Here is a 25,873-nt window from a genome sequence, read left to right on the forward strand (position 1 = left end):
AACAAGAATCATATCTTTAAATTTCTTAATAATTTGCAAATCTCTTAATGAGTCTGTTTTTGTGGTTTAAGACCAAATGACAGTGCAAAGTCCAAATGGATTTGGAAACAAAACCACTTTAATCACAGATACATGCAATTTATGAATTGCAGAACTCCCCTGTTCCTCGGGAGGCGTGACAAGCTCTAGAAGTGAAGTGGGCTGAGTTAGTGTAGCAGTTTAGCCATGCTATGCATAGTTCCTCACATAGAGTTGTGGGGTGTCCTGGGTTGTCTTCCCAAGTGTCACCATGCATCATAGGATTGGGTAGAGAACTCGTTCAAATTCATATGGCACCTGAAGCTGGCTGTGGTCAGCGCTGACACTTGCAGTCTGCTCCTCTGGAAGGTTCTTGCCACCTTTGCAGTTTTCACAGTGACTATCAATTGTTTACACTGCAGGTACTCCTGTTACAATAACCAAGCTACTCCTTATTGCATAGGGTTAACTAAAGTTCATATGCTAATGCTGTTGTTGAGTAGACCTAACTTATGTGAACTGCTGTTGACACAATTAAGAAACCTCTTTCCTTGTATTTTTAATAACAGCCACCATGGAAGTGACAACAGTTCAGGCCATTTTGCCATTCAGGTTTACATCTAGTAACAGCATTATATATGCTAATTGTTCAGATATGAAGGAGACAGCAGGATTCACGTTGCATCTGCATGTTTGCCAAGTATTCTAACAGTACTCTGTTACTACTGTGCAAATATTGGAAAGAAAGGTGGTTGTACCCTAGTAAGCCACTGGAGTGCAGAGTAGCATCAAAAAAAGTGCAGAAACGCACTGGCTGTTGCCGCAGCTGATAGTTGGGGGGAGCAATTAAAATAAACAGTCCATGTACGAATGGAGAATTAAACTAAAGTATGTTCCATAAATTGCTGTACCGTGCTTGTCTTCATCATTCTAGCTGCTGGGTTCTTCTATTGGAATTTTCTTGTTTTGTTTCTAGTACTTTGAAGTATTAAGATTATAACTTGTTATTGTAGTGGTTGTAAGTAAGCTTTGTCATATTAACATTGGTGTATGTTTGGTTTGGTCCTGAGGTTGTTTAGGGGGATAATGGTCTTATACTTTGAGGAAAAACCTGTAATACATTCCTTCTACTGTTCAAGTGGACATAACATGGAGTGATAATTTCCACTGTAATTTTGAGATAATTTTCTGCTGAATTCTAATCTTATTACAGTGAATGAATGACCAGTATAACTGACTATTTAATGCAAGATACTGCTTCCGGATATGAAACATAGCTTCAACATTCATTGTTCATTGTGCACTAATAATTGGCTTTTCAAAACTACGTTTTAAGTGTTTAGAATAGTTAGTTCTGTTTCAAATTGCCTTTTTTTTTTAATAAAGTAGTGTAAGTTTGTTAAGAAGCCCTACATTGTGCCTCTCCAGAGCGTTTCTTGCTATTGAGAACTGCATTATTGGCTTTTTCAAATGAAAAAGGAAGTGTTCAATTGCACAATTTGCTGTAGTGGATCTTTCTTAGTACTTAAACAATGCATTGCAATGATAGTATTTTTTCTTAAGTTGTATTATGCTTGTGAATAGATTGTTATTTGAAAATCTCTCATGCTTTTATTTTGTTTTAAAATAGTGCTTATATTGTTATCTATGGATATATTTTTATATCTGAAGCCTATTTTGACTACAGTTGTCTTTATCTGCTTCCTTCCTTCCTCTCCACCCTCCAGAGCAGTACTGCTAAATATGAGGCGATCAGCAGCTCCAAGTCAAGTGCTAGGAAATGTAGCCAAAAAGCCAAGGTTTATACCACCAGGAAAAAGTATCACAGTTTGTCTCAAGAATGAAACTAAGGAGATGGACCAAGAAATGAAATTAAATGAGGTAAACTGAACAGTGCACTGAAAAGTACATTTGTTTGTGCAATGTTGTTACTAAAAGATAACATCTGAGCTCACCACAAACAATCTCTGCTTAAATAATCAGTCTGTTCAGAATAGATTTTGATACCTTTGCTCTTACTACGTTTGATTTTGCTTCTCAGGTAGGTTTCCCTCACTCTTGTGAAGTGGGTGCAGAAAAATGTTTTTCAGATAAATAAAAGTAATCAGTATTGAGCCCAAATACAATTCTCAGTGTAGCTGAGGTTTGGATTGCATCTTGGCGTGGGCTCTGTTGGATTCAAATGTCTGGAATGCTTTGGCAAAAGCAGTTAGAAAACCAAGATACTTAGTAACGAAATGCCAGTACATCAAGTTGCAATTTTGCTGCAAGGAACTTTCTCTGAAACCTTTAATATCAACCAAAAAAAAGCATCACAATTTTTATTGATTTTATCCATAGAAGACTTCTATTAAATTCAATTCATAAACTACTTGCACAAGTGGTGTTTAGTATTGCGTGCATGTGCTTTTTGTTGTGAACACCAGGACGCATATATTTCTGTAGGGATGTATATATTTATGTAGATAGTTTGATAATGAGGATTAGCATCTATAAGATCCTTTCTCGTTGTTCTTTTCTCCATTTCTCTCCAACTGCATGAAGGAAATGCTATTATGAACTTGTTTCTCTTTTGCAGATAGATGAGAAAGAGGGAAGTGCTTCATTGCTTTCTAAAACATATGGCCAGAATCAAAATGCAAATTTTACGAAGTCTGTGGAGTCAACTGGAAAAATAAAGACTACAAAAGCATGTTTCAACATTAATAAGTGTAGCAAGGCAGAAATGAAAATGCTAGATACGCCTAAAGCTGGTAAGATGCTGTTTCTTACTTACTGCTCTGTGTCATAAGAGAATTTTAAAGCTTATGACTGAAATGCTACTTACTAAAGTTTTAGGAAATACTAATATAAGAGTCATGCAATGGTGGTGCTATTTGGTGTTCTGCTGGGTGGAGAGTGAAAGAAACAAACATTAAATGATTTATTTTTTTTTAAATAGAAAGAAAAAGAAGTTGACATTTTAGAAGCCAGTTGGTAGCGCTGTTATTCAGGTGTGTGTCTTCCAGAAGACTACTGTAGTCCACTCACTCTAATCCAGAGTAGTATCAAGATGAGAGTTGCTTTTCCACTATTTAGGGTATACCGTTGTCATTTGGAGACCTTGTTGGCCTCATGCAGAGAATGCTAACTGCTCTGAGTGGATTCATGTTTTTCAGAATTCATGAGGGTTTCTTTTCTTCAGTGCAAGATCTGAGCTGTTTTCTTTAGTGTCTCCAGTGGGCACTCAAGGTTCAAGCATGGGCTGCTAACTCTAGAGTAGCTTCAGAGCAGAACTGGCTCTATTCGTTCACGTGTTTGCACTTACTCATTTGTCACCTTTGGTAATGAATATTACTCTGAAAAGCTAGGTAGTAAGCACTGCAAAGATACTGAAGTGTCTGAACTGTAGCAAATGCACTTTGATGGACCTGAACGACTCTGTGGTGTTGAGTGTCTTCGTTTCCCACTTTTCATGTGCCCTAACCACAGATACAGTGCAGGGACATTCTGCATTGTGTGAATGCAGGTGTATTACCTCGGGAGCCGAGCACATCTTGAGAGAGTTGCATTTGAACTGGGTTACTAACATTGCTGGATGAAAATCACTCCTCTTGGAGCCAGCTCAGACATTTCAACATCTGTCTTACAGTTAATTCGATGCTATTTCCCCATAATTAATTACATTGATAATGATCTTTCTCTTTGTTTTAGGTTTCATTTAATTGATAATACTTTTTTTAAAACTCCAGACTCATTACACAGAGCATTTCATGACTGCTTATCACCTTGATTCCATAATGGTTGGAATTACAATTTAGAAGGCTTTAACAAAGTTATATTTAATTTTGTTTGTGATAAGAGCTGCTAAATCTGGAAGCCCGATAGAAGCAGAGTTGCCATAGCTCCGTGTCCCAAGGTCCAGCCAATACTGAGGCTGAGCACGTATTCCCAATAGGCACACATATGTACAATAGATATACACATGGCTGGTAGCATAAGCCAGCATGGACGGAGAACACAGCGCTAATGCAAGCACAAACAATGCCAATGGATACATCCTGGTCCCTTCTCCAGCTGATCAGGGTGAAAGCCTGTTTGTGAAAATGAATATACATATATCTATTTATACATATACACACACACAGAGAATAGAGATCCCTCCAGTAACTGATCTTACAGACTCTACTCAGTAGCTGGCTCCTTGATTTGTTGAACGCCCCAGCTGCTGACACGTGGACATGTGAACCACAAAGGCCCACACACAGCTCCCTGTCCAGTTGCTGGTGCTCAGACCTGTGCTCCCGCAGGTAAACACACTATACATCCCTCGAGTAATTGGTCTTACACACTTGGTCTACTTAGTAGCTGGCTCCTGGATCCACTGGTCTCCCAGCTGCCTTATGCACAAGAGATGCATACATACGCACATGTCTCTCTGGTAGCTAGACTTACCAGTAGCCAACCCCGAGATGTCCTGGTCCCTCCAGTAGCCAAATCTGAGACCCTCTGGTCTCTCCAGTATCTGGCCCAGACTCATGGCTATTCTGATACTTGGCTCCCAAGCCTCTTATCCTACTTACCAGCTAGTCCAGCTTGGTGTTTGCTAGTAATCACACACTGTCATATGTACCCAGGCAGTACGCACAGGCTCTGGCCTCTCTGCTTGGTGTCACATCAGGTACCTGGGCCCTGTGACCTGTGTGTGGTCCAGCTCCAGCGGCTGGCATGTACACTTCCATACATGCTTATGCATGCAGAATAGAGTCTCTTCACCCAGGAAAATATTTAGAAGTGTAGTTTAATAAGAAGATGGGACAGACTGTGGCAACAGGGTACAGAGCAGTGCTGTACAAGTGTACTCATCAGTCACCTGTTTAAAGCTGGCCCCTTTTTGTCCTGTATTTTCCCATGCTTGTTCCTTTCTGAACCACCTCCATCTGTCCCTTTTGCCTATCTTGTTTTTTTTTCTTTTAAAAATCTCATTATAAGCCTTATTGTACCTCCAAAGGCTCCTCTAGCACCTTCTGAGTTCCAGGCCCCAGTAGGCAGCAACCCTCTTCGTTCTGTAAGGTTCTCTGGAGAGCCCTTCCGATTGACTCTTCTTGTTGGGTTTCACTCCCAGAAAATGGGGGTTTATCCATCATCTGTGACAGCCCTGAGAGGATGCTGCCATTATCATGTTCTGTGACACAGAGTATATGCACTCTGTTTGGCAGATCTACTGTGGGAAAATTCAGCCCCCTTGTATGTCTGAAGTCCCTCTGGTCTTACAGCTTTTGTGTTTATCTGCTGCATGCCCTAACTTCCAGTTCTTCTGACGATGCTCATACTTGCAGAAAATTTTCAGTGTGTATGGGACAAGTTGTTTGAGTGCTTTGGCTTCCCTATAGGTACATTTGCAAAAATTTGTGTCTGCTGGTTCTGTCTAGCAGTGCACTTAAAAGATAACTAGTGGATTTATTTCCAAAGTAATCTTCCTGTGGCCTGGAGGGGAAATCAGCAGTCTTCCCAACAAAAAATGTTGTGAAGTGGAAAAGATACTAAATGCTTTTTCAGTATCATGAATTCTGGGTGCAGCTGGTATGGGTTCTCTGTGATGACTTTAGAAAAATAACCAAAAAGTTGTGGAGTGAGACTGGGTGAGCTGTTTCTGTTGATGTTGTGCTGCTACCTTTCTGAGTGACTGAACAAGGCATTTTGTGCCACAGCCTTTCTGTGCCTGTAGAATGGGGCTAATCCTGCAAGTCTTTGTAAAGCTACAATGAAATGTGGTAAGGATAAGGATATCTAATGTCAATGTTAGTTATGGTCATCAGGTTCACTGGTGATGCAAGCACTGTACTGTGAAAACAGTCCTTCATCGAAGCTCTGTTAAATCTTAAGTAATTTCTTAATAACTTAAATTTTTCCAAGACAGCTTCTACTTTTTACATCACTTTTGTCTGCTATTCATTACAGCTAATGTAGCAATTACATAGACTGCGTAAACCATAACCTCCTTTGTAGTGTGAAATGAAATTGTTTTGTCAAAGCTGTTTCTGGTATGAAATTCAGAAGTAATGGAAACCAGTTGTGAAAGCCAGAGTCAGTTTGGGTTTTTATTATTATTATTGTTAATATTGTAATGGAATTATAACTGACTGCCAGTCTTTTCAGCCAAAGAAGGCTTGTCTGTTAAAGGGGAATGAAAATAATTTAAAGATTGAAAAAGTATGTGTGTATGCATTATTTTGGTTTATTGTCTCCATATCATTTAATGCAGATGATAAACTGTTTGTTAGCTTTATATCATGCTCAAAGCTGCTTTGTTTGGGTTTCCAGTGCAGCAGTGGAATGTGTAAATAAATACCCCAGTTTCCATTGAAATTCTTGTGAAACACCTGTGGACCATTGGACAACTGCACTGTTCATAGAGCTAATCTTTCTGAAACCCAGCCCTGAAAATGCTGCACATTCTTTCAAAAAAAACTTATCTGACACATGGTGTCCATTTTCCAGAGTAGACAAGTAAAGATTTTTTTAGATAGCATCAATCTAAAAATTATAGCATATCTGGCTTAAAAAAATACTTGCTTTTCTAGGTTTCCTTTCAAAATAAACTTTTTCCTAAAATTTCACTAATAAAAGTAAAATGTAAGGGACTCAGAAATATCTCATCTCCTAGAATTTCAAAAGATGTTTTAATAAGATTGTAGCAACTGTTGTTGAGTGAAACCTACCTATGTGTTGTAATTTTAAGACAGATTTGGTGATACCAGGGTTTGAACTGTGAGATATTGGACATGCTGTTCAACAGGCATTTTACTAATCGTGATTATGAGTTGTGAATACTGGAAAATGGTGTATTTCCATAAATATATATATTTGTGGGAAAATTAACTTTACTGCTTTATGAATCAGTGTTTGCTTGTTTTTAAGAGGCAAAGAGCACGGCAATCTCTTTGGTACCTTTGTTTTGTATTCAGAATATAGTACTTGTTGACAGTGACAAAGGATGTGTGGAGGGGAGGTAATTTATTTGACATTGTCATTACTGTTTTTTCTCACGTGCCTTCAGAGAATTCTATCAGATGAGTCTGCACGCTCTTTAAAAATGGAAGTTACTTTAACATTCCCAAACTATTTAACAATAATTGAAAACAAAATCATAAATCTGTTTGGAAGGATATTATTGCAGCTCTTAAAAGTGCTTGGTTTCTACTTGTCCTCATTATGTTCTGAGGACCTATAAGCAATAACAAAGAAATACAAATAATTCGAATTTGAAGAAACAATGGCCAGGCAGATTCTCTGAACTATCTACTACTTAGTATCTTCTCAGTGTTGTTAGTAAGCGGGATTGGCCAGAACTGAGGTTTTTACCTACATTGCCTTCTTCAACTTAATGTTTTTAGGAGATATTTTTTTATTTATATAAAACATACATAATTTAATTTATTATTATTATCTGACTTTACAGCTTGCTTTCTGTTGGTATTTTTAATCTAGGAGAATGTTGCTCTTTTGTCCTTTGGGCTTACTCTATCTTGTGTGGGAATGAATAGCTTTCACCTGCATACTTAGACACAAGATTTTAGTTGGACTGAGATTTCATTGTTTGAACCTGATGTAGGTGAACAGAAAAGCTGGATATGAAGTCTCATTCTGTTACAGCTCACCTCTTGTTTGGTTTTTGGTTCAGGAGTACTTTGTCTTTCACCCACCACTAACATCTGTTTATACGTCTTCCAAGAGGAACTTTGTCAGAAGTTACACTCAAATACTATCTTTGAGCTAACAATGCAGACAGATTGTAACTCTATTTCATAGCAGGGTTAATGTGTTCACCCTTTGTCTCACAACAGATGTTTTTGAATGTTTTTCATGCCTATGATATTAACAGTATTTATTACTTGCATATAGTTTTGAATATATTTTCTCTATGGAATGTTAATGTTTACTGAGTACATTGTCCACAAGGTTTAGACTCTGCTCATTTCAGTCAGTTTTATTTTCATAATAGAAATGTTTGTTGGCTTCTTCAGCTTTCTAGAACAATGTTACAGGTTAGTCTGATACCTCCTGTCACTTGATATGAACAAAAACTCTCTTAACTAATTAATTTGAATATTATAAGAGAAAATTCACTTTTCATTCAGTTATGACAGTAGCAATCGATTGCCTATCACTTTTAATCAGAGGATTAAAAAAATGTTATTTTCAGAATTTTTCATATTGTGTGATTTCAGTCTAAGTGCCTACTTTTGGTTTCTAGATAACACAACTAAAAACATTCAGGCCTGACATCTCATAATGAAGTATATTATTGCTAGAATTACTTGGATATCTGCAAAAGTAGAAGTATCAATTGTAATTTCTGTTATTGCATTCATTTCTATTATTGCACTTCACAGGCTGAACTGGAAAAGATTCTCCACTCAGGAGTATTTGTACTGTCTGTCTATTTTAGTGGTGGAGCTGGATGTATAGCTGCAGTTCAGTGGGCCCCTCTAATGTTCTTCTATACAGTTGGTAAAGCAGTTAAGTCTTTGGGTAAAAGATACTCCATAAACATCTGTAGCTCTTACTAATAACAAAGTACACCTTTGTACAACTAAGGTTTTACTGGATGCCTGAGTGCAAATAATTTATTACAGCATTGTTTGCAAGTTAGATTTTGCAAGTTTGTAAATTTTGTTATAATTTCTTATTTGAAATTGTATCAAGTTACTTTGTTAGCGCTTTATGATTTAAAATGATCCCCTTCTCCCTGCAGTGCTATAGACAGAGTAGTCTATAATAGTGAATAGACAAATGAATAGACAAGCTGTTTCTAAATTCAGGATACTTTCTTTGCTGTTTAGGTGTCATCTGTACTGTTTGATCAGTTCATCTCGGGACATGGGGATTGGTTAAGAAAACTAGATCGATGTAAGTGTGTCAGAAGAGAAATTGTCCGTATCTCTGATCTGACACTGGTTCCAGAATTGTACATTTATACATCAACCATGATAGGTATACATGCAAATTGTCACCTATTGGCCCAGCACCCCACTGCACAGCAGTCGACGTGTTGCAGGTAGATTTCTCACTGAGACTTCTGTGATTATTTAGTCCTAGACGGCTTGCTTTTTCTGGTGTTCAGTTTTGGGACTCTCTGGCATCTCCTCAGGACAACACCTTTTGCTTGGTGCTCTTCCTTGGGATGTGAGATGGTGACTTCTACTTTGCTGCTGGCATAAGACCTTCCCTAGCGTTTCCCCAGCTGATTATGCACACTCAGGTTTCCCCTTGGCTGTGGTCATTCGTTGTTTGTTATGCATGGAGATGCTATGATAGCAAAGCAGGGAACAGCATTTTAGCAAAGTAACTTTACTACTGTAATCATTAAAGTGTTCAAAACTCTCAGGGCTTTAAAAAAAGAAAAAAAAGATAGGTTCTTTAGCCTGCCATCGCTTGTTCTCATGATTCTTCAGGGGTGGGTTTTTTGTTGTTGTTTTTTTTCTTTCCTCTTCCTATAGATTTATCACATTCTGTGTGGTAGTGACCAGAACTATGTACTGAACAGAACACTGTCCTCAAGGGCTTCTATTTCTGTGCTCAGAAGCACCAAATGCAGCAGCCATGACTTCCCTACTTCTTTAGTTTTAAGGTCTGTCAGGGGAGAAACTGTTACTGGATTGTAGCAAGAATCAGATAACTTGGGGTCAGCTGCCAGAGACTGAAAGCAAGCAAAAGAATATCGTATGCTTCGGTGATACACTAGCCCGTTGAAGAAGTTCACACCCCTAACCAGTGTTACTCATCTTGAATTTGGGCTGCCCACCAGCTGAGTGGTGAGATACGCTGTGGTAGTAGAATTAGCAACCAAGAGTGAGTTAGGAAGAAGGAACTCACACCAGCTTCATCCCCAAAGGCAACATATCATATAACATTCAACAACTGCAAAGCTGCTTTCCTGGACAGGGTAGCCATCTGCAATGCAGTATAATAGGCTGCTATAAAACAAATCTAGACCTGTGTAATTCTAGTGTGATATTTCCATAGTTAGTACAACATAATTATAATTTGATATGATCATATCATGCTGTCATGTGAATAACTAGGCTCTATGTAATGACAGATGATATAACCAGGATATTCACACATTTGAGAAAAGGGTAGTGAATTGACAGTGAAAGATACTTTTCATTTGTCCTAGTTAAGTGTGCTCTGATATGTGTATTTGAACTAATGGAGATAATGAGGGAGAGGGGAAGGAAACCAGAAATCAGAAGGGTATTACATGGTAAGAAGATAAAGAAAAACAGAGTTATATTAGATGTAAGATATTCAACATTTTCCAGAAAGTTGGAGGATTAAAGTGGAAATTTAGCAGTAATAACTTGCCTACTGAATGGAACTGTCGTTGCTTCTTTACAATGAAAAAAATATAAATTGCTAGGTTCTTTACTTTTGAATAGTGATATATCTGCTATTGAAGAGAGCTTTACTGCATGTAAAGATAGTCATCTTTTATGCATTTTTCTTTAACTTGTTATTGAAAATTAAAATTTGTGAACAAGAAAAAAAGACTTAAATACTCTTTCTTGTGCAGAGACAGAGACCTAATGTTGAAACAGCAGATATAAAAGAAACTCCCCTTTCTAAGGGGCAGAAGGGGATGTGTTGGGAAATGAACTTACTATTCCAATATATTTATTATAATTTAGCTCCTGGGAGTTGCATGCAAACACATGGCATCTAGTCTGCAACATACAGAAAATGAAATTATCTAATACAGTAACTTCAAAAATGAGGAACTTTGAAAATAGTCTCTATACAGAGTATTTCCTAGGATTCAGGTTTAGCAGTAATAATTCTTTCAGTTTCCTCATTCATTCTGAGGGAAGTTGTACGCACAGTTTCTTTTAATTTTCTTCTTGATTATCAAAAATTATTATCAGGCTGTGTCTGTGTAAGGAGTGAAGATGGGCAAAAGAGAAATACATGGCTATTCTAAATTTCTGGGCTGTTTTTCTTTTCCACTTTCCCACCCTTTGGGAAGTCCTGGTTTGGGGTGTGGGGGTTGGTTTTTTTCCCCCAGCCCTTCTGTCTCCAATAGCTATAAAGGTGGATTTAAGGGAAGACTATCAGGTGGAGGGACAAGAAATGCCTTATTGAAGGGAACTGGAAGGTTTTTTTGAGCTATCATGAATATTATTACAGACTTGGCCTGGATCCCTTCAAAGATTGTGCCAAATCTTTCTGTGGCTATGCTCATTGTTTGGATGCCCTTTGTTGCCATGCCAGCATAACTAGAGTTCAGTCCCAGCTTTTGGCTTGGGGCCTTAAGTCTTCCCCTGAAACAGAAGCTTGTCACAATAATGACTTTCCTAAAAGCAGCAAGATAGCGGTAAGATGGTTATCTCGCTGTCCTCAAAATATCCACTGAGCAAAATTAGAAGAATGGGGAAAGCTGCTCCAATGTCAAATGCAGGGAATAGTGCATGGGGAAGTATTTTGAGGTTAGTATTTAAACGTGTAATGTCCAAAATTTTCATCTCTCTATGAAAAGATGGGAGAATTGCAGAAACTTGGCTTCTCTTAACACCGTTTCTTTTTCTATAGGCTAGCTTGCTAATGGGGATTTAAGAATTTAAGAAAAATATTCTGAGAAAATCATAATTTTAAATCTTTCTATACTTCTCAGCAGCTTCTGAGTTGGAAGAGATGATCAGAGAAGATACAAGCATGTATTAGGAACGGGACACACTTCTGAATTTGTAAAGAATGGTGCTCTTAGCTTTTCTTTTTTTAAGGACATGACATAAATTGAAGAGCTAATTCATGGTGCTGTATAGTCACTTAGTATTATAATTTTGAGTACTGTAGCTTTAAGCCAAACTTCGTTTGAAGGATGGTTACAGATCTGAATGTGTGGGCCCTGGAATGTCCAACTGAGATGAAGATAAATTCTTTAAAATTTGGCATGGAGTGCATTGCACTCTTCACTGGGTAAAAAACTGGCTGGATGGCCGAGCCCAGAGAGTCGCGGTGAATGGAGCGAAATCCAGTTGGCGGCCGGTCACAAGCGGAGTCCCCCACGGCTCAGTTTTGGGGCTGGTCTTGTATAATATATTTATCGATGATCTGGATGAGGGGATTGAGCGCTCCCTCAGCAAGTTTGCAGATGACACCAAGTTGGGTGGGAGTGTTGATCTGCTCAAGGATAGGAAGGCTCTGCAGAGGGATCTGGACAGGCTGGATCGATGGGTCGAGGCCAACTGTATGAGGTTTAACAAGGCCAAGTGTCGGGTCCTGCACTTGGGTCACAACAACCCCATGCAATGCTACAGGCTTGGGGATGAGTGGCTGGAAAGCTGCCCCACAGAAAAGGCCCTGGGGGTGTTGATCGACAGCCGGCTGAAGATGAGCCAGCAGTGTGCCCAGGTGGCCAAGAAGGCCAACGGCATCCTGGCCTGTATCAGAAACAGTGTGGCCAGCAGGAGTAGGGAGGTGATCATGCCCCTGTACTCAGCACTGGTGAGGCCGCACCTCGAATCCTGTGTTCAGTTTTGGGCCCCTCACTACAAGAAGGACATTGAGGTGCTGGAGCGTGTCCAGAGAAGGGCGACAAAGCTGGTGAGGGGTCTGGAGCACAAGTCTTGTGAGGAGCGGCTGAGGGAGCTGGGGTTGTTCAGTCTGGAGAAGAGGAGGCTGAGGGGAGACCTTATCGCTCTCTACAATTACCTGAAAGATGGTTGTAGAAAGGTGGGTGTTTGTCTCTTCTCCCAAGTGACAGGACAAGAGGAAATGGCCTCAAGTTGCACCAGGGGAAGTTTAGGCTGGATATTAGGAAAAATTTCTTTACTGAGAGTGGTGAGACACTGGAATAAACTGCCCAGGGAAGTGGTGGAGTCACCATCCCTGGAGGTGTTCAAGGAACGTGTGGATGTGGCATTGTGGGACATGGTTTAGTGGGCATGGTGGTGTTGGGTTGATGGTTGGACTCGATGATCTTACAGGTCTTTTCCAACCTTAGGGATTCTGTGATTCATTTTAATTGTCTAATTTGAATATTTCCCATTTCAGTGGGCTAAATGTTGAGAGAATGCCTTAAATCAGCAGAGGGGACAGAAGTGTAGTTAGTTTTTATGCTTGGAAATTTAGCTGGTAAGAGATCTGGAGTAGGCCATGTGTAATTCAGGCTAGTTTCAATGAGTGGTGTAAAGGTAATAACTGCATCATTAGCTTCTGTATTTTCTGTGCTTGTCATGAGGTACATGCGCCCTTATTCTTGCAGCAGTTGCAAGAACTGTTAGATGTTAGAAGTTAATAAGTGCTAGATGGTGATCGCAGAAATAGATGCAGAAAAAAAGAGGTAAAGCTTCCACTTGTTCTCCCTGCCCCCAATGTAGGACAGAGGTTTAGAGATGTTTAGAAATAATTCTGCAGGAGAAAGGAAAGGAGTGGTCTGAGAGGTTCAGGTACAGCAAAGATAAGAACAAGAAAGTGCAAAAACTGATGGTGAAAGTGTTGATGGAGATGAGAAAAAAGTCAAGTGAAATGAGAAAGCTATTTGAAACACGACTTAAATGATCTAAAAATATTTCTAAAATCAGGTGAGAATGTATTTAAGCCCTGTAAATAACTTCCAGGTGAAGTTGTCTTGCAACTTTTGGCTCACAAAACTTTGTCATCCTCAACCCTCTCCTTAATGAATAATGCCTGTAAGCCTTAGTTTTGGAGATTACCCATGAAACAACTGTTCCTATGAGAGACCTTTGGAGCTGAAAACTTTCTCACCCACCCTTTGCTGCAGCAAGCTCTTAAGATAGGCAGATTGAATGACTTGGCACTGTCTTGCTGTCATGTCAGTAAAGAGGACTATATGATGACCTAATGGAACTTTTGCAGGCCTTACTACGTATAGACACTCTCAAGTCATCTTATGCAGCTGCCAAATTCATGTGCAAGAGTGAGCAACTGCCTCAATACTTGCCAAATGTTTCTGCTGCCAGTATATTCAGTGATGTGTAACATACCCCATTCTAGCTGCTGAACCTTCGTACAGTTTCTCATAAGCACAGGGGTATCAGGGTCTCACTTCAGCTTTGATTCAAATCTTGCAATCGTTCTCTTGTTCTTAAGATTTTCAGGCTCCTAGGTGATTGCAAATGCTAAACCCAGGTCTCTGCAGAGCTAGTTTGCTTGCACATTATTAAATAAAAACAGATGTCCTTCAGACTTATTCTGGGGCTGCCACTTTGTGGGCAGACCACCTTCACAGAATTTAGCAATCCTTTATCCCTTTATCTGTCAATTTGATATTTTTTGCACTTCAGGTTCCCAGCCTGAATCACTTAAGCCAGTGTCATTCCTTTCAACATTCAAGTTTGCTGTCTGATCCAAACTACATCTTTCAAGGTATGTTCTTTCTTAGGGCACCCTTAATTCTCTCAGATGTTTTTTGTCTTTTAATCATGTCCCTTACAGTGATTCAGGCTGCTGAGGAGACAGATCTGGGTATTGGGCCCCATACCTGGACTCATCCTCGGCTGCCTTACTTCTGCTCAACTCTATAAAACGGGTGTATGTGCAGTATCAACCAGTGCCCACAAAACAATGTTTGAGAACAAGAGATAAAAGGGAAGTGTCCACTGGGCCCCCAGAGAAATAGAAGTAATCCACTCAAACGTCAGGATTGCCAATTTATATGTGATTTATTCAGCATCTATATATTCATGGATAGACACTATGCAAGATCCAACTCTATTTAGATGCTCATGGATAAGAGTATACAAATACTTTATTGCAATTAAAATGATAGCAGTACAAATCAAATTATGGTGACTGGCAGTGTCATATGGTCAAGCGTCCTTGGCTGGCAGGATCTCACTGTGCTAGTGAAATCCTCAGCTAGTTCTCTCCTAAGCTCAGCTTTTACAGGAAAAGTTGTTTTACCTATGTGCAATTACTTGCAGCTATGATCCAAAATCAAACCACAGGCTGACTGCTTTTTTGTAAAATGCACTGCAAGGTGCTTTTTACAATGGGGCATCTTCTGTAGTGTGTCAGCAATGTTCGCATGTTTCTGTGAAGCACCTTCTGTACTGTGTACTTATGGGTACTTGTGGTTTGTATCAGCAATGTTCGCATGTTTCTGCGAAAAGAGGAAAAGGGGGAGGGGGTCATCAGTCATAGGCTACTACAGGTGTTCTGTCTCATAACATGCTTAAATTTGCATGAGCCGCTTGATGCAGTTATTGGCCATGATACAAATCTGTCACTTGTAAAATTTGGGCCCATTGAACTTTTTCAGCAATTCATAGTCATTTGTTTACTTTAATCCGACTCTATTATAGCTGTGATTCATTAATCTCTTGATAGCTCTCCAGGATGTGCTATTTGTATCTTTTTTTAATTAATTCTAGACTTTTTCCACAGTTACCTATGTTGTGAGTCTTATTTCTCAACTGTTTAAGTTCTGCAACCTTAGCAAGGGGCTGTTTCTTGGTTTTTGAATAATCAGGCTGATTTTCCTTTCCCTAGAAAAATACTCTGATCTACTCTCACAGCTCCCATTTTTCATGAACTTCCAAATAGGAAGATTTCATCCCCTTGAGAAGTGGATTTTTAAATATTAACATTTAAATTGGGAAGCATCTGGGTTTTTTAAAGGAAAGAATCAAGCAAATTAAATAAAAGCTGAATCCAAGACTTTTTTCTTTTCAGAATTCTGAGTAGATTAGTGAATTCTACCTTGAAAATAAGAAGGAAAAATGAGCTGTACCTTGTGCATAAGATTAAAACAGGGGGTATAGAAGGCAGTGAAGTGATGTGAGGGGTGCATGTACAGCTATTTTCTTCAGCAGTGACCAGAATTTCCTCCCTGCTACCTGTGGTTTGCTGTCCCCTCAGTTATGCTAATACATGTTTTTGTAGGGTGCATTGCAAACCATGTTCCTAAAATGATCCTAATAGAGTCTGAAGAAGCTTTTTCGATGTATTTCTTTCAGGCAAGTTATTTGTCCTGTGGCATACTGGATCAGGGAACTGTTGGTGGTTAAAACTAACCCAGCTTAGAAAAAATGAGTAATTTGTAGACAAATCAGTTCCCTGATCTGACTTGCTCATAAGATTTGTGACTGTTCATATTGGCACAGTGAAGGGCCGGGAACATGACAGGGTTGGGGGGAGGCAGAAATTTCTGTTTTGGCAATATCCCACATTTATGTTGACTTAAACCAATTATTAAACTCTATGCTTGCTAAAAAAAAAAAAAACCACATTGATTAGTCTGTAGCTGGATCATCTCCCTGAACTGGCTGTGCACTGTGTTGTTTAAGTGCTAGCATTGGTGGAAGGTGCAGGATGAAGGGTGGACTGAGGCAACATTTCTTTTTTTGTAATTGTCTTGGAACTACACCTATTGTTTTAGCTCAAAGACGTCTATATGTAACATTTATATCCAGGCTTCTCACCTTCTGTGATTTCTCATCCAAGTACTGATATGACCTTGGGCTGATGAGCAGAGCTATTTTAAAAAGGAAAAAAAAAAAGAAGGAAAAAAACTTGGTTGGCAGCCAGCTTCATTTTTACGAAGGTTATTTTACACTCGAACAGAACAATGTGTAATTCGGACTGATTCTTTCGGGCACTTGCTCAAAAGAAATCTTTGTAGCAGTCTTTTGCTATAATTGCATTAGTGTGGAAACTTGATCTCTCTAGCAACAGTAAGCAGTAAGGTGATACAGTAATACAAGTTTAGGTAGGTCTATATTAGGAGTTGCTGCATCTGGTAGCCCAGTATAGAGCAGACTGCTGCAGCTCCTTGTGGCTAGATGCACAAGATGTATTCCCAAGAGGCACATGCGCATGTGTACACGCTATACGTATACAGCCAGGCATACAAAAAATGCAGCACTCACGCAAACACAAGCAGCATCAATGGCCTCATCCTTTCCCTTCGCTGGCTGACTGGGATGAAAGCCTGTTTTTGGAAAATACATGTGTATACAATATGGATCCCTCCAGCAAGTGGCCTCAGACTCTTATTCTGCTCAGTAGCTGGTCGCTGGATCCCCTGGTCTCCCAGCTGCCTCAAACCTGCACTTGGGTCTCTCTGGCAGCTGGTCCGGATTTATGACCTTACCAGTGGCCAGTCCCCAGGTGTTCTGGTCCCTCCAGTAGTCAAATCTCAGACCTTCTGCTCTCTCCATTATCTGGCCCAAACTCATGGTTGCTCCAATTCTTGGCTTCCAAGCCTATGTGCTGGCTAGTTTGGCTTGGTGTTTGCCAGAGATCACACGCTGACATCGGTACCCAGGCAATATGCATGGGCTTTGGCTTCTGTCTGCTGGTGCCCCAAGCACCCGGGCCCCTGTGACCCATGGTACAACTCCAGTTGCTGGCATGTACGCTTCCATGCACAGTCATGCACACAGAGTAGAGATTTCCCTCACCCAGGAAAATAGTTACAAATATACTTTAACAAGAACATAGGACAAACTTCAGTGATCAGGCGCAGGGCATGGCTGGACAACTAACTGCACTGAGCAGCCACCTGTTTACATGCACTTGGCCCCTTTTATCCCATTTTTCCCCGCTATTTTCTTATGCTTGTTCTGGCCCAAACCACTTTCACCCTCCCTTTTCTTGCCTTTGGTTCTTCCTCTAAGTATCCTGTACTATGCCTTCTGCAGTCCCAAAATATTCTTCCTGGTATCTCATAATGAGTCCCATACCCAGTGGGCAGTAGCCCCCTCTTTCAGTTTGCAAGGTGATCTAGAGAGAGCCTCTCCCGTGGACTCGCCCCCAGCCCACTGGGCTGCTCGAGTTTCTGACAGCTCAGGGAGCACTTAGACTGAGGGCTCAGTTTCTTTCATTTGGGTTATTGGGGTTCCTCTGCCTGACACAGCTCATCTGTGCTCTTTGTGTCTGTGGGGAGAAGCCTTTAATCACACAACCGAACACTGACTTCTTTCTTTTTGTCACTAAAAATTCAAGAGACTGGGCACTGCACAACTGCTTCAACAGCGGAGGGTACAGTATAGGCTCACCTGTGACCCCTCAATTCTAATACTGCTGGAACCTAAACTATCTGAGGCACATTCAATTTTTTTTTTAGTTACTGAAGAACAACCAAGTGCATAAATTAAAAAAAAAGGTAGCCACCAGCTTTCTACTCTTAGTATTAGTGGATTGCAAAGTGTGGGGAAATAGGAAGGATTAGGTGTTTAGAAGTGATGGTTTTCATACAGTGCTTCTAACCACATGAGTATTTTGTTTCTCAAATTCTTGTGTAATGGGCTTCAGACTATAAAATGCTTTATTTATTCTTGGCTTGAAAGCAATTCCAGCAAAGTGGACTGGTCACAATTTTGTTAGGTGGTATGGACAAGCCAAGTCTCAAAATGGTTCCAAACGTGCTTGTTGTTCTAAATGCTAATTGATTTTTAGCAGTTAAAAGTCTCCTTTTGTTTAGTTTGAATTTCTTGTTTTGAATACGGCTTGTGTCTGCTTTGGGTTTTTTCCCCTTAGAGCAAACAAGTTTATACCTAGATCTTTATAGCCTTAAGATATTTCAAACTATAATTAGATTTCTCTTTCCTTCACCCCCCTTCCAGGTTCCCTTGTTTTCAAGGCTGAACATGTTAAGCTTGAGAAGCTGTTGCCACTATCTCAAATGGTGTTTGTTTTCACCCTCCAGACTCTGTCGCATACGTCATTTTTCAAACTTAGTTTTTGCTTTTTGTATTTGAGAGCACCTTCCCTTACATCTGCTGTTTTTTCTCTTTCTCTGATTTGTTGATCTAATTTAGACCACAGACATTTAAAGCCTTGCATGCATTTTTATGTGAAGATTTGGCTTAAGGTGATACGTTTTCGAGCAAACGTTAGAAATGCACGCGCATAGCATGCACATCGTGCTAATAAAAATCAGAGTTTTATCCCGACAGCGTGCCTGGAAGTATTATTATAAAAGTAGGTTGTTTCCTGGGGGCTCTTACAAAAATCCCGCTATCCACAGGCGATAATGCACTCAGCAAATCCCCCCCGACTGAGTGTAGCCTGTACTGCGCGCAGCCCCAGCCGTAGAGCACGCCGTTTCCCCGTCCCGGCGGACCGAAGGGCGGTGACACAGGCCCTAAAAGGCGGGCGCCTTTCCGCAGGGCACAGCTGCGGGCCGAGGCTGTAATAAAAAGCCGATTCAGTGCTGGCGCGGCGGCGTTCGGGGCTTGCTCGCTGGCGTGTTGTCGGTGCTCCTGCTCGCCGTGGACGCTCGGCCGCCGAGAGAAGCGGCCTCTTTAAGAAGCCCCCGTGTAGGTAGCTGGAGCGGGCTGCCAAGTGCAGGAGAAGCTCAGCTTTACTGCGAAGCCCGCGCCTGAGTGTAACCTAACCGGCTGGAGGATATGCCGCCCCTGATTGACAGCAGGACCAGCATTATGCAAATGGCGCAGGGGAGCGCGGCGGCGGCCGGGGGCTCTGTCAGGGAGCTCTCTACACACGCCGCCCTCGCCCGCCGCCGTTGCCTGTCGCCTCCCGCTCCCTGTAACGCTCAGTGCGTTTCACAAAGCAATTGTTGCTTTTTTTGGGGCATCGTTACGTGTAAAATCATCTCGAGCGCGGTTTCAGTTTGAGATACGTGAGAGCGAGCTAGGGAGATGTGTCAGAGCTTGTTACTTAAGCTAAATTAGGTAATTTTTAGCTGGGTAACGTGCTAATCTTTAAACCTTTATGTTTTTAAATCCTGCGTATGTCTGGTCTCTTCATACAAAAGTGTATTTTGCTTGTTTCTTCTCGTCTTCTTCAGCCTGAAGCCTTATGTAGGTCAGGCTTGGCTTAAGCAGATTTCCTGAACCTGCGTCAGCTTAAGCTGAAGGAATTTTAATAAACCCTCCCTTGTAGGCGTGGGCCTAAATGAGACTAGCCTAGTTAAGCCTGATCTTTTTCTGTTTGTGAAAAAGAGCTGAGCAGAGCTAGGGACTGCATGGTGGCTTCAGAAACGGCTTCCTTAATTCAAAGATAACAATGGTTGGGAAGGCCAGATCTTCTAATTTCACCTTATCTGAAAAGCTCGATTTGCTAAAACTCGTGAAGCCGTACGTTAAAATTCTCGAGGAACATACCAATAAGCATTCTGTAATAGTGGAAAAAAACAAATGCTGGGATATCATAGCTGATAACTACAATGCCATCGGAGTAGATCGCCCTCCTCGTACTGCACAGGGCCTGCGCACGCTGTACAAGAGGCTCAAAGAATATGCCAAACAGGAGCTATTGCAGCAAAAGGAGACTCACTCAGATTGTAAAAGCAGCATTTCCGAGCCAACCAAGAAAGTTGTGGAGATGATTCCACAGATTTCCAATGTGTGTTTAAGAGACAGGAGCGGTGTTCCAAGGTGAGACGATTCTTTTTTATTTTGTTACTGAATGAAAATTATGGCGCCTCCTATCTGCTCTGTAACGCTTTGCTTGTGTTCAGGCTCCTAGAGGAAATGTTTATCAGAGAAAATGCCCAAATGGGGAGCAATGACAAAATAATACTGCTTTTGTTTTATGGGAAGCTTTATGGTGACTTAGCACTGCATTCATTTTTTCAGCTCTCTTTCAAAGCCTGTTTCAGAGTCTTTGTCATACTCTGGAAAGTGAGGGTTAAGAGAGAATCAAAGAGAAATAGTAGCTCCAACCTCTACCCCTCCCCTACCTTTTAATAGGCAGATTATTCAAACATTGGCAAAGTGGTAGCTATTCTCCTCCATTTAAGGTAATACTGCAGTCATTTTGCAACATATGGAACTATTACCAGTTTGTAGAAGATTTTTAATAAAGTTAGTTCACAGAGCTAAGAAACCTTACTTAGACATCTTTTTTTCTCTCATTTACTCTGATGTTTGCATGTTATGTTTTAACTGATCCCAATCCTTTAAAAAAAAAAATGTGATTCCCCACACCACAGTGCCTTTGTGAGTGGAAACGTTTTTTTTAAATTATACTTTTCTTGCATCGATGGTGGTTCCCTGAAACTGGAGCAAATCTAATCGCAGTCTAAACTCCAAGCAGCTCTGTATCGTACATTAGGTGGTTTAAATACAGAGAGAAACTGAGAGGTACAGCACTAGAAGTTTTCTTTTTTTGTAGGATTTTTTTTTTTTTTTTACTGCTCAGTAAAGTGAGACACACTGTCTAGATTTGAGCCAGACATAATACAGGCAGGCAGCATGCAGACTTTCTTCCACAGCTGGCTAATGCCCCTCATATCTGACTTGCAACACTCTGCTGGTTCTGTATTGGTCCTTGAGGGATCAAAAAATGCCTGGGTCAGGTTTTGATTCCTCCAGATAAAAAAAACTAAGCTAAGGAGGAGGGAAAAGAAAAGTCAAATAACTCCCCGGCAACCTTGAGAAAGCTCTGATTTTTCTTATTTTCCCAAGCAGATTAATGGGAAGCGAACTTCCCATATTTTAATCAGATATACTGATAGTCAGTGCAGCAGCGTAACACTCTAAGAAAAGCTGGCATGCGCACACATGCTGAATTGGATTCATGGTGCCACTGGTTGAACTGAATGGTAACAATTGTCTAAATCCCAACATGCCAGATGCTCTAAAAATATGCTGTTGTGGGTCCTTTGCGTAAAGTCTGAAGCAACTGGGCTGCACTGCTGCTCCTGTGAATGCCCCTGGAGGAACCGTTCCAAAGAATTCTCTGGAACAAAACAAGGCTTTTAATTGCACTAATAAAGGTTTCAGTGTCTTTACTACCAACTTTTGTGAGGAGAAAAAAAAAAAAATAGTGTGAGAACTTTGGTTTGTAGATTGGCTTATAAAAAGCGTTGACGCTTTTTGTGAATGATTAAGAGCTAATGATCTCCATAGTTTGTCTCCTATAATTTAAACATTTTTTGCAGTCCCTTATGGCTCTGGGAACATTGACTTGATTACTGCTTATCCAAAATGGTTGTTCCTAGGAACAGCCAATAATACACTGTGTGCTGAAGGAAAACAATATAATTTAAATTATTTTTTTCCCTGCCCAAATACATTGTTATTTTATAGTTCTAATTTTAATTCTGAGTTGCATTTTACCCTAATTTTCAAAAACCTGTATTGGGTTTTAACTCACCAGGATATGGCTTAGGTTTTGTAGGAGAGAAATACAACTTATAATGAATCCAAATTCTTAATCGCACCTTTAAGCAATTTCTAGCTTGCTGTGATTAAACAAAACCTGGTGAATCATGGGTGCCTGCAGGGTTATAAACACCATCCCCCAATTGTGGTAACTGTTGTTTGTCTTTCTTTCAGTCAAGTTGTCAGAAACAACATTAGTAACCACCATACAGGCGGCTCTTTTGTTTCTCAATTCCTTCTTTCTCTCTTTGCTTTCTAATTGTTTTCCTCTTAAGAGACTGACTCTAAGGGAAAAAAAAAAGCCTCATCAGAGTTACCTGAAGATTTGGTAATTTTCTAGTTCTGTGTGGATTACACTTTAAGAGATGGATTTTCCACTGTTTGGAGGCTCTTGTCTAACATAGACTAAATCTTACCTATCTTTCTTCTCTTTAACCTCTCTCACTTTCTCTTTCTGCTCTCTGTTTCCTTTTGTCAGAATGACCTGCTTCTCCTGCTGGTTGTTTCCACCTTTCTCAGGCTAGAAGCTGGCCAGGAGCCAGCAAATGAGGGAAGCTGTATTGGAAGCTGTGGTTGTGAAGAAGGGAAACCCAGAATTACAGTCAGCACTGGGGAAAACAAGTGAAAATTTGTGTGCAGGATACTACTTCTGATGCTCAATGAGAGGAGTAAAAGAAATGTGAGAAAGAGGTATATAGGAAAAGGTGAAGCTTTGTGGCATGAGGAGGAGGGAGTAAGGTAATACAATTGATACTCTACAGGCAGCTCAGGTAACAGTCAATAGAATTAAGATTATCCTGATGTTTTCCTCGGGAAATAAATGAAAGGTCTATTTTCAATACCTGCTTCAGATGGACCTTTTTTTTTTTTTTAATCTTTAGTTAAAATAGTTTGGGTGGTTGACAGAAATAATTTTTGGAAAATATATTGCTCTGACCCTGTTGAACATTCTTGAGTATTGAGACGCTTTCGTGCTTTCATTCTAGAAACTGCACTTTCAAGTTAATAGATGTCAGGCTAGATCAGGGTCCTCTGAAATTGCAACCATGACTGCTTATTTCTTTTTAACTAAGGGTTTTGAAGACTGTGGGAGATGCAAAAGAGATGATCATGCCACCTTTTGATTAAGGAGTTTAGTGCATTTACATGAAAAGTAGGATGCACAAATTCAATTTCTCCTTTGCTTGTGGGAATTTGAACCCATATCTACTGCTAACCAGGACAGTGTTTTAATAATCAGATAGTGTTTCTCAATTTGTGGATTGTAGGACTCACAAGGAGTTCAAGAAGTGTAAACAAACACCTCCCACCCCTCAGTTGAATAGACAGCAACTCAGGACCTCCAGGGTTGGGGAGAATCTGTGAACGTTATGTTAATCATGGATCCATCCACTCACTGCCTTTAGCTGCTAGCAGCAGCTCAGTTCTTCAAGGGTTGGGGAATGTCTCATATCTGCAACCACTAGTTATAGCCTCTGTTTTAGACAGTCACAGCCTTGATGATGCACTCTCTTCAGTATCAGTACCAGGTTAATGCATTCCTGTTCCCATGTTACACTATACTGCCTTCCCGGTTATGCTGAAAGTATGTACTGTAAAATAGATCAAGAAGCTGATTTGGCTTAAAAAAGCATTACCTGAATAAAAGAGTGATATGCAGAAGCGTAGGGTTTCAAACACAACTGATGGTAGAGAAGTAGGCAGGAACAGCTTGAGCCATTCTTATCATCAAAGCCAGTGTAATGTCAAATTACGATTTGAGGTGCTGCTGACTCAGGGGTTTACACAAAGACAGATGAGTCAAGTGGGTGTTGTACTTTTGAAAAGAAATGCACAGCACTATAGGCTGTTCTTAATGGAAACATTTCTGTGTCTTCTCTTGAAGCTTCAAAAAAGTATTGAGGTCACCAATTCAAAGAGAAGGAGCAAGGATTAGCTTGATTCCCTAATCTACTGGCAGGGTCATCATTTGGGCTCTGGTTTCTTCCCCCAAGGCTCTTTGTGTAATTTTATTCAGTGATTGTTTTACATTAAAAAAAAAAAAACAACAAACCAAATACTTGGGTGCATGAATCAGAAACAGGGAACACATTAGAAAAGGAAGAGATTAATAAGTTTAGGAGATGGAAATGTTTCTGCCATAGTCCACTCAATCTAAATATATGCCCTTTTAAAATCACATTATATATTATATAAACTCTTTCCTCTGACATGTGCATCACTTGCTGGTGCTTTGTTTTTATTCTCATTTGTCACTAATAGCCCTTCTTGCTTCTCCAGTGTCAGAAGAAGGGCCTACCGGGATAGTTCTCTGATGGCTATACTGCCTTTATAGTGATAGAATCTGGATAAGATAGGGCTGTATACATGTGGTGGAAAGAAGGAGGGGTACAGGTGGTGTTCATGTAAAGAAGTAGAGTCCCAGGCATAGATAGCAGAGTAGTATTTCAAATGAAGCTTTGGTTACTTACAGCTACGCCTTTTAAAAATAGTTTTTAATGGATTATTTAAATATGATTTTGTGTGTTCTAGTGCTAGTATTGATAAAGAAACAATTGCTGGTACCAGTTCACCACAGGCAATATTGGATCACCATCCCGTGACAGTCATGATGGAGTTGCAATCAGAAGAGGATGTCAAACCTCCTCCTTCTTTGATTATAGACTCACAGCAAAATGAGAACTTAGAACAAGAGGAAGAACACCAGCTGGTACGTATTATGGAAAGGTCTCCTTCAACATCAGTATCTTCAGTGGATATGAGAGTCATGATGTCTCCCTCTCCTGTACCAAGAAGAGATGAGTTTTTTAGGCTTGAGGTTGGAGAACGCTTTAGACCAATGTGTGGGTATGACCCCCAGATGTTACAAATGCTGAAAGAAGAGCATCAAATAATATTAGAAAATCAGAGAAAAATTGGTCTTTATGTCCAAGAAAAAAGGGATGGTTTGAAAAGAAAGCAGCAACTGGAAGAAGAACTGTTGCGAACAAAAATCAAAGTAGAGAAGCTGAAGGCAATACGACTACGCCGTGATCTGCCAGAGTACAGCAATATCTAAATATTTTATTACTTCTGTCATAGTCTTTGAAATACTTAATAATAAATGCTTTTGCCCTAGCAACATCCTTAACATCCTTATGTTAATATGGATGGATCAAAATCTGGGCTTGAGAGATGAAAGCATATTTTCCGTGTTGTTGTTTATGTACCTTAGAAAAATACCTTGTATGGGTTTGAATGCAGCAAATCTTCTGGTCCAAAGTATAACCAAATCCTGTATATTTAAGTGTTTAGGTTGATAAAAATCCAAACTTTAAAAATATTTCCACTTATCTCTATTAGAGTTGTGATAAGCTAATGGAAATTTAGCTCAGCTCTTTTTAAAAATTTTGATCATAGGCATTATTTTTTCAAATAATCACCTATTCTTTAATATCTTAATGAAGTTACAGGTTAATAAATACATATAAAAAGGAGGAATAAGAGGCTATGTTTAAATGTTGTATTCTTTTCAAGTTGGTAAATCTTATGACAGTGGTGAGATTTTGCTGATATATCAGCTTGGAAAACAAAAGTACTGGATTGTTATATTTTTTTAATGTTCAGTAGACAGTTGAATAAATGTACATCTTCTTAAAAATTAATACTTTTTATTGTTTCCAGTGGAGGAGTGTTTCCATAGGACATTATCAAAATAGAGACAATGAACGCAATGCTTGGTTTTTAAAACTGCATGCATGTGTAATTTGTGTGTACAGTTACCATGATTGTATATT

The 25,873-nt window shown here is 39.9% G+C and overlaps 2 protein-coding genes across 2 annotated transcripts in view; both read left to right on the plus strand.

Moving 5' to 3' along the window:
• The first annotated feature begins 1,761 nt into the window (after window positions 1-1,761).
• Window positions 1,762-25,873, plus strand: part of RAD54B (RAD54 homolog B) — a 62,263-nt gene continuing 38,151 nt past the window's right edge. Inside the window, exons 1-2 of the mRNA XM_059836278.1 lie at window positions 1,762-1,899; window positions 2,597-2,771. Of these exons, the coding sequence (XP_059692261.1) occupies window positions 1,762-1,899; window positions 2,597-2,771 (313 nt within the window). The remainder of the gene's footprint in view (window positions 1,900-2,596; window positions 2,772-25,873) is intronic.
• On the plus strand, window positions 19,971-25,479 carry FSBP (fibrinogen silencer binding protein). The gene is made up of 2 exons (XM_009811012.2): window positions 19,971-20,366; window positions 24,630-25,479. Exons 1-2 carry the CDS (start codon window positions 19,996-19,998, stop codon window positions 25,153-25,155), a joined length of 897 nt encoding a protein of 298 aa, XP_009809314.1. The 5' UTR covers window positions 19,971-19,995; the 3' UTR covers window positions 25,156-25,479.

This window comes from Gavia stellata, chromosome 3, assembly GCF_030936135.1.
Source record: "Gavia stellata isolate bGavSte3 chromosome 3, bGavSte3.hap2, whole genome shotgun sequence".
Lineage (NCBI taxonomy): Eukaryota > Metazoa > Chordata > Aves > Gaviiformes > Gaviidae > Gavia > Gavia stellata.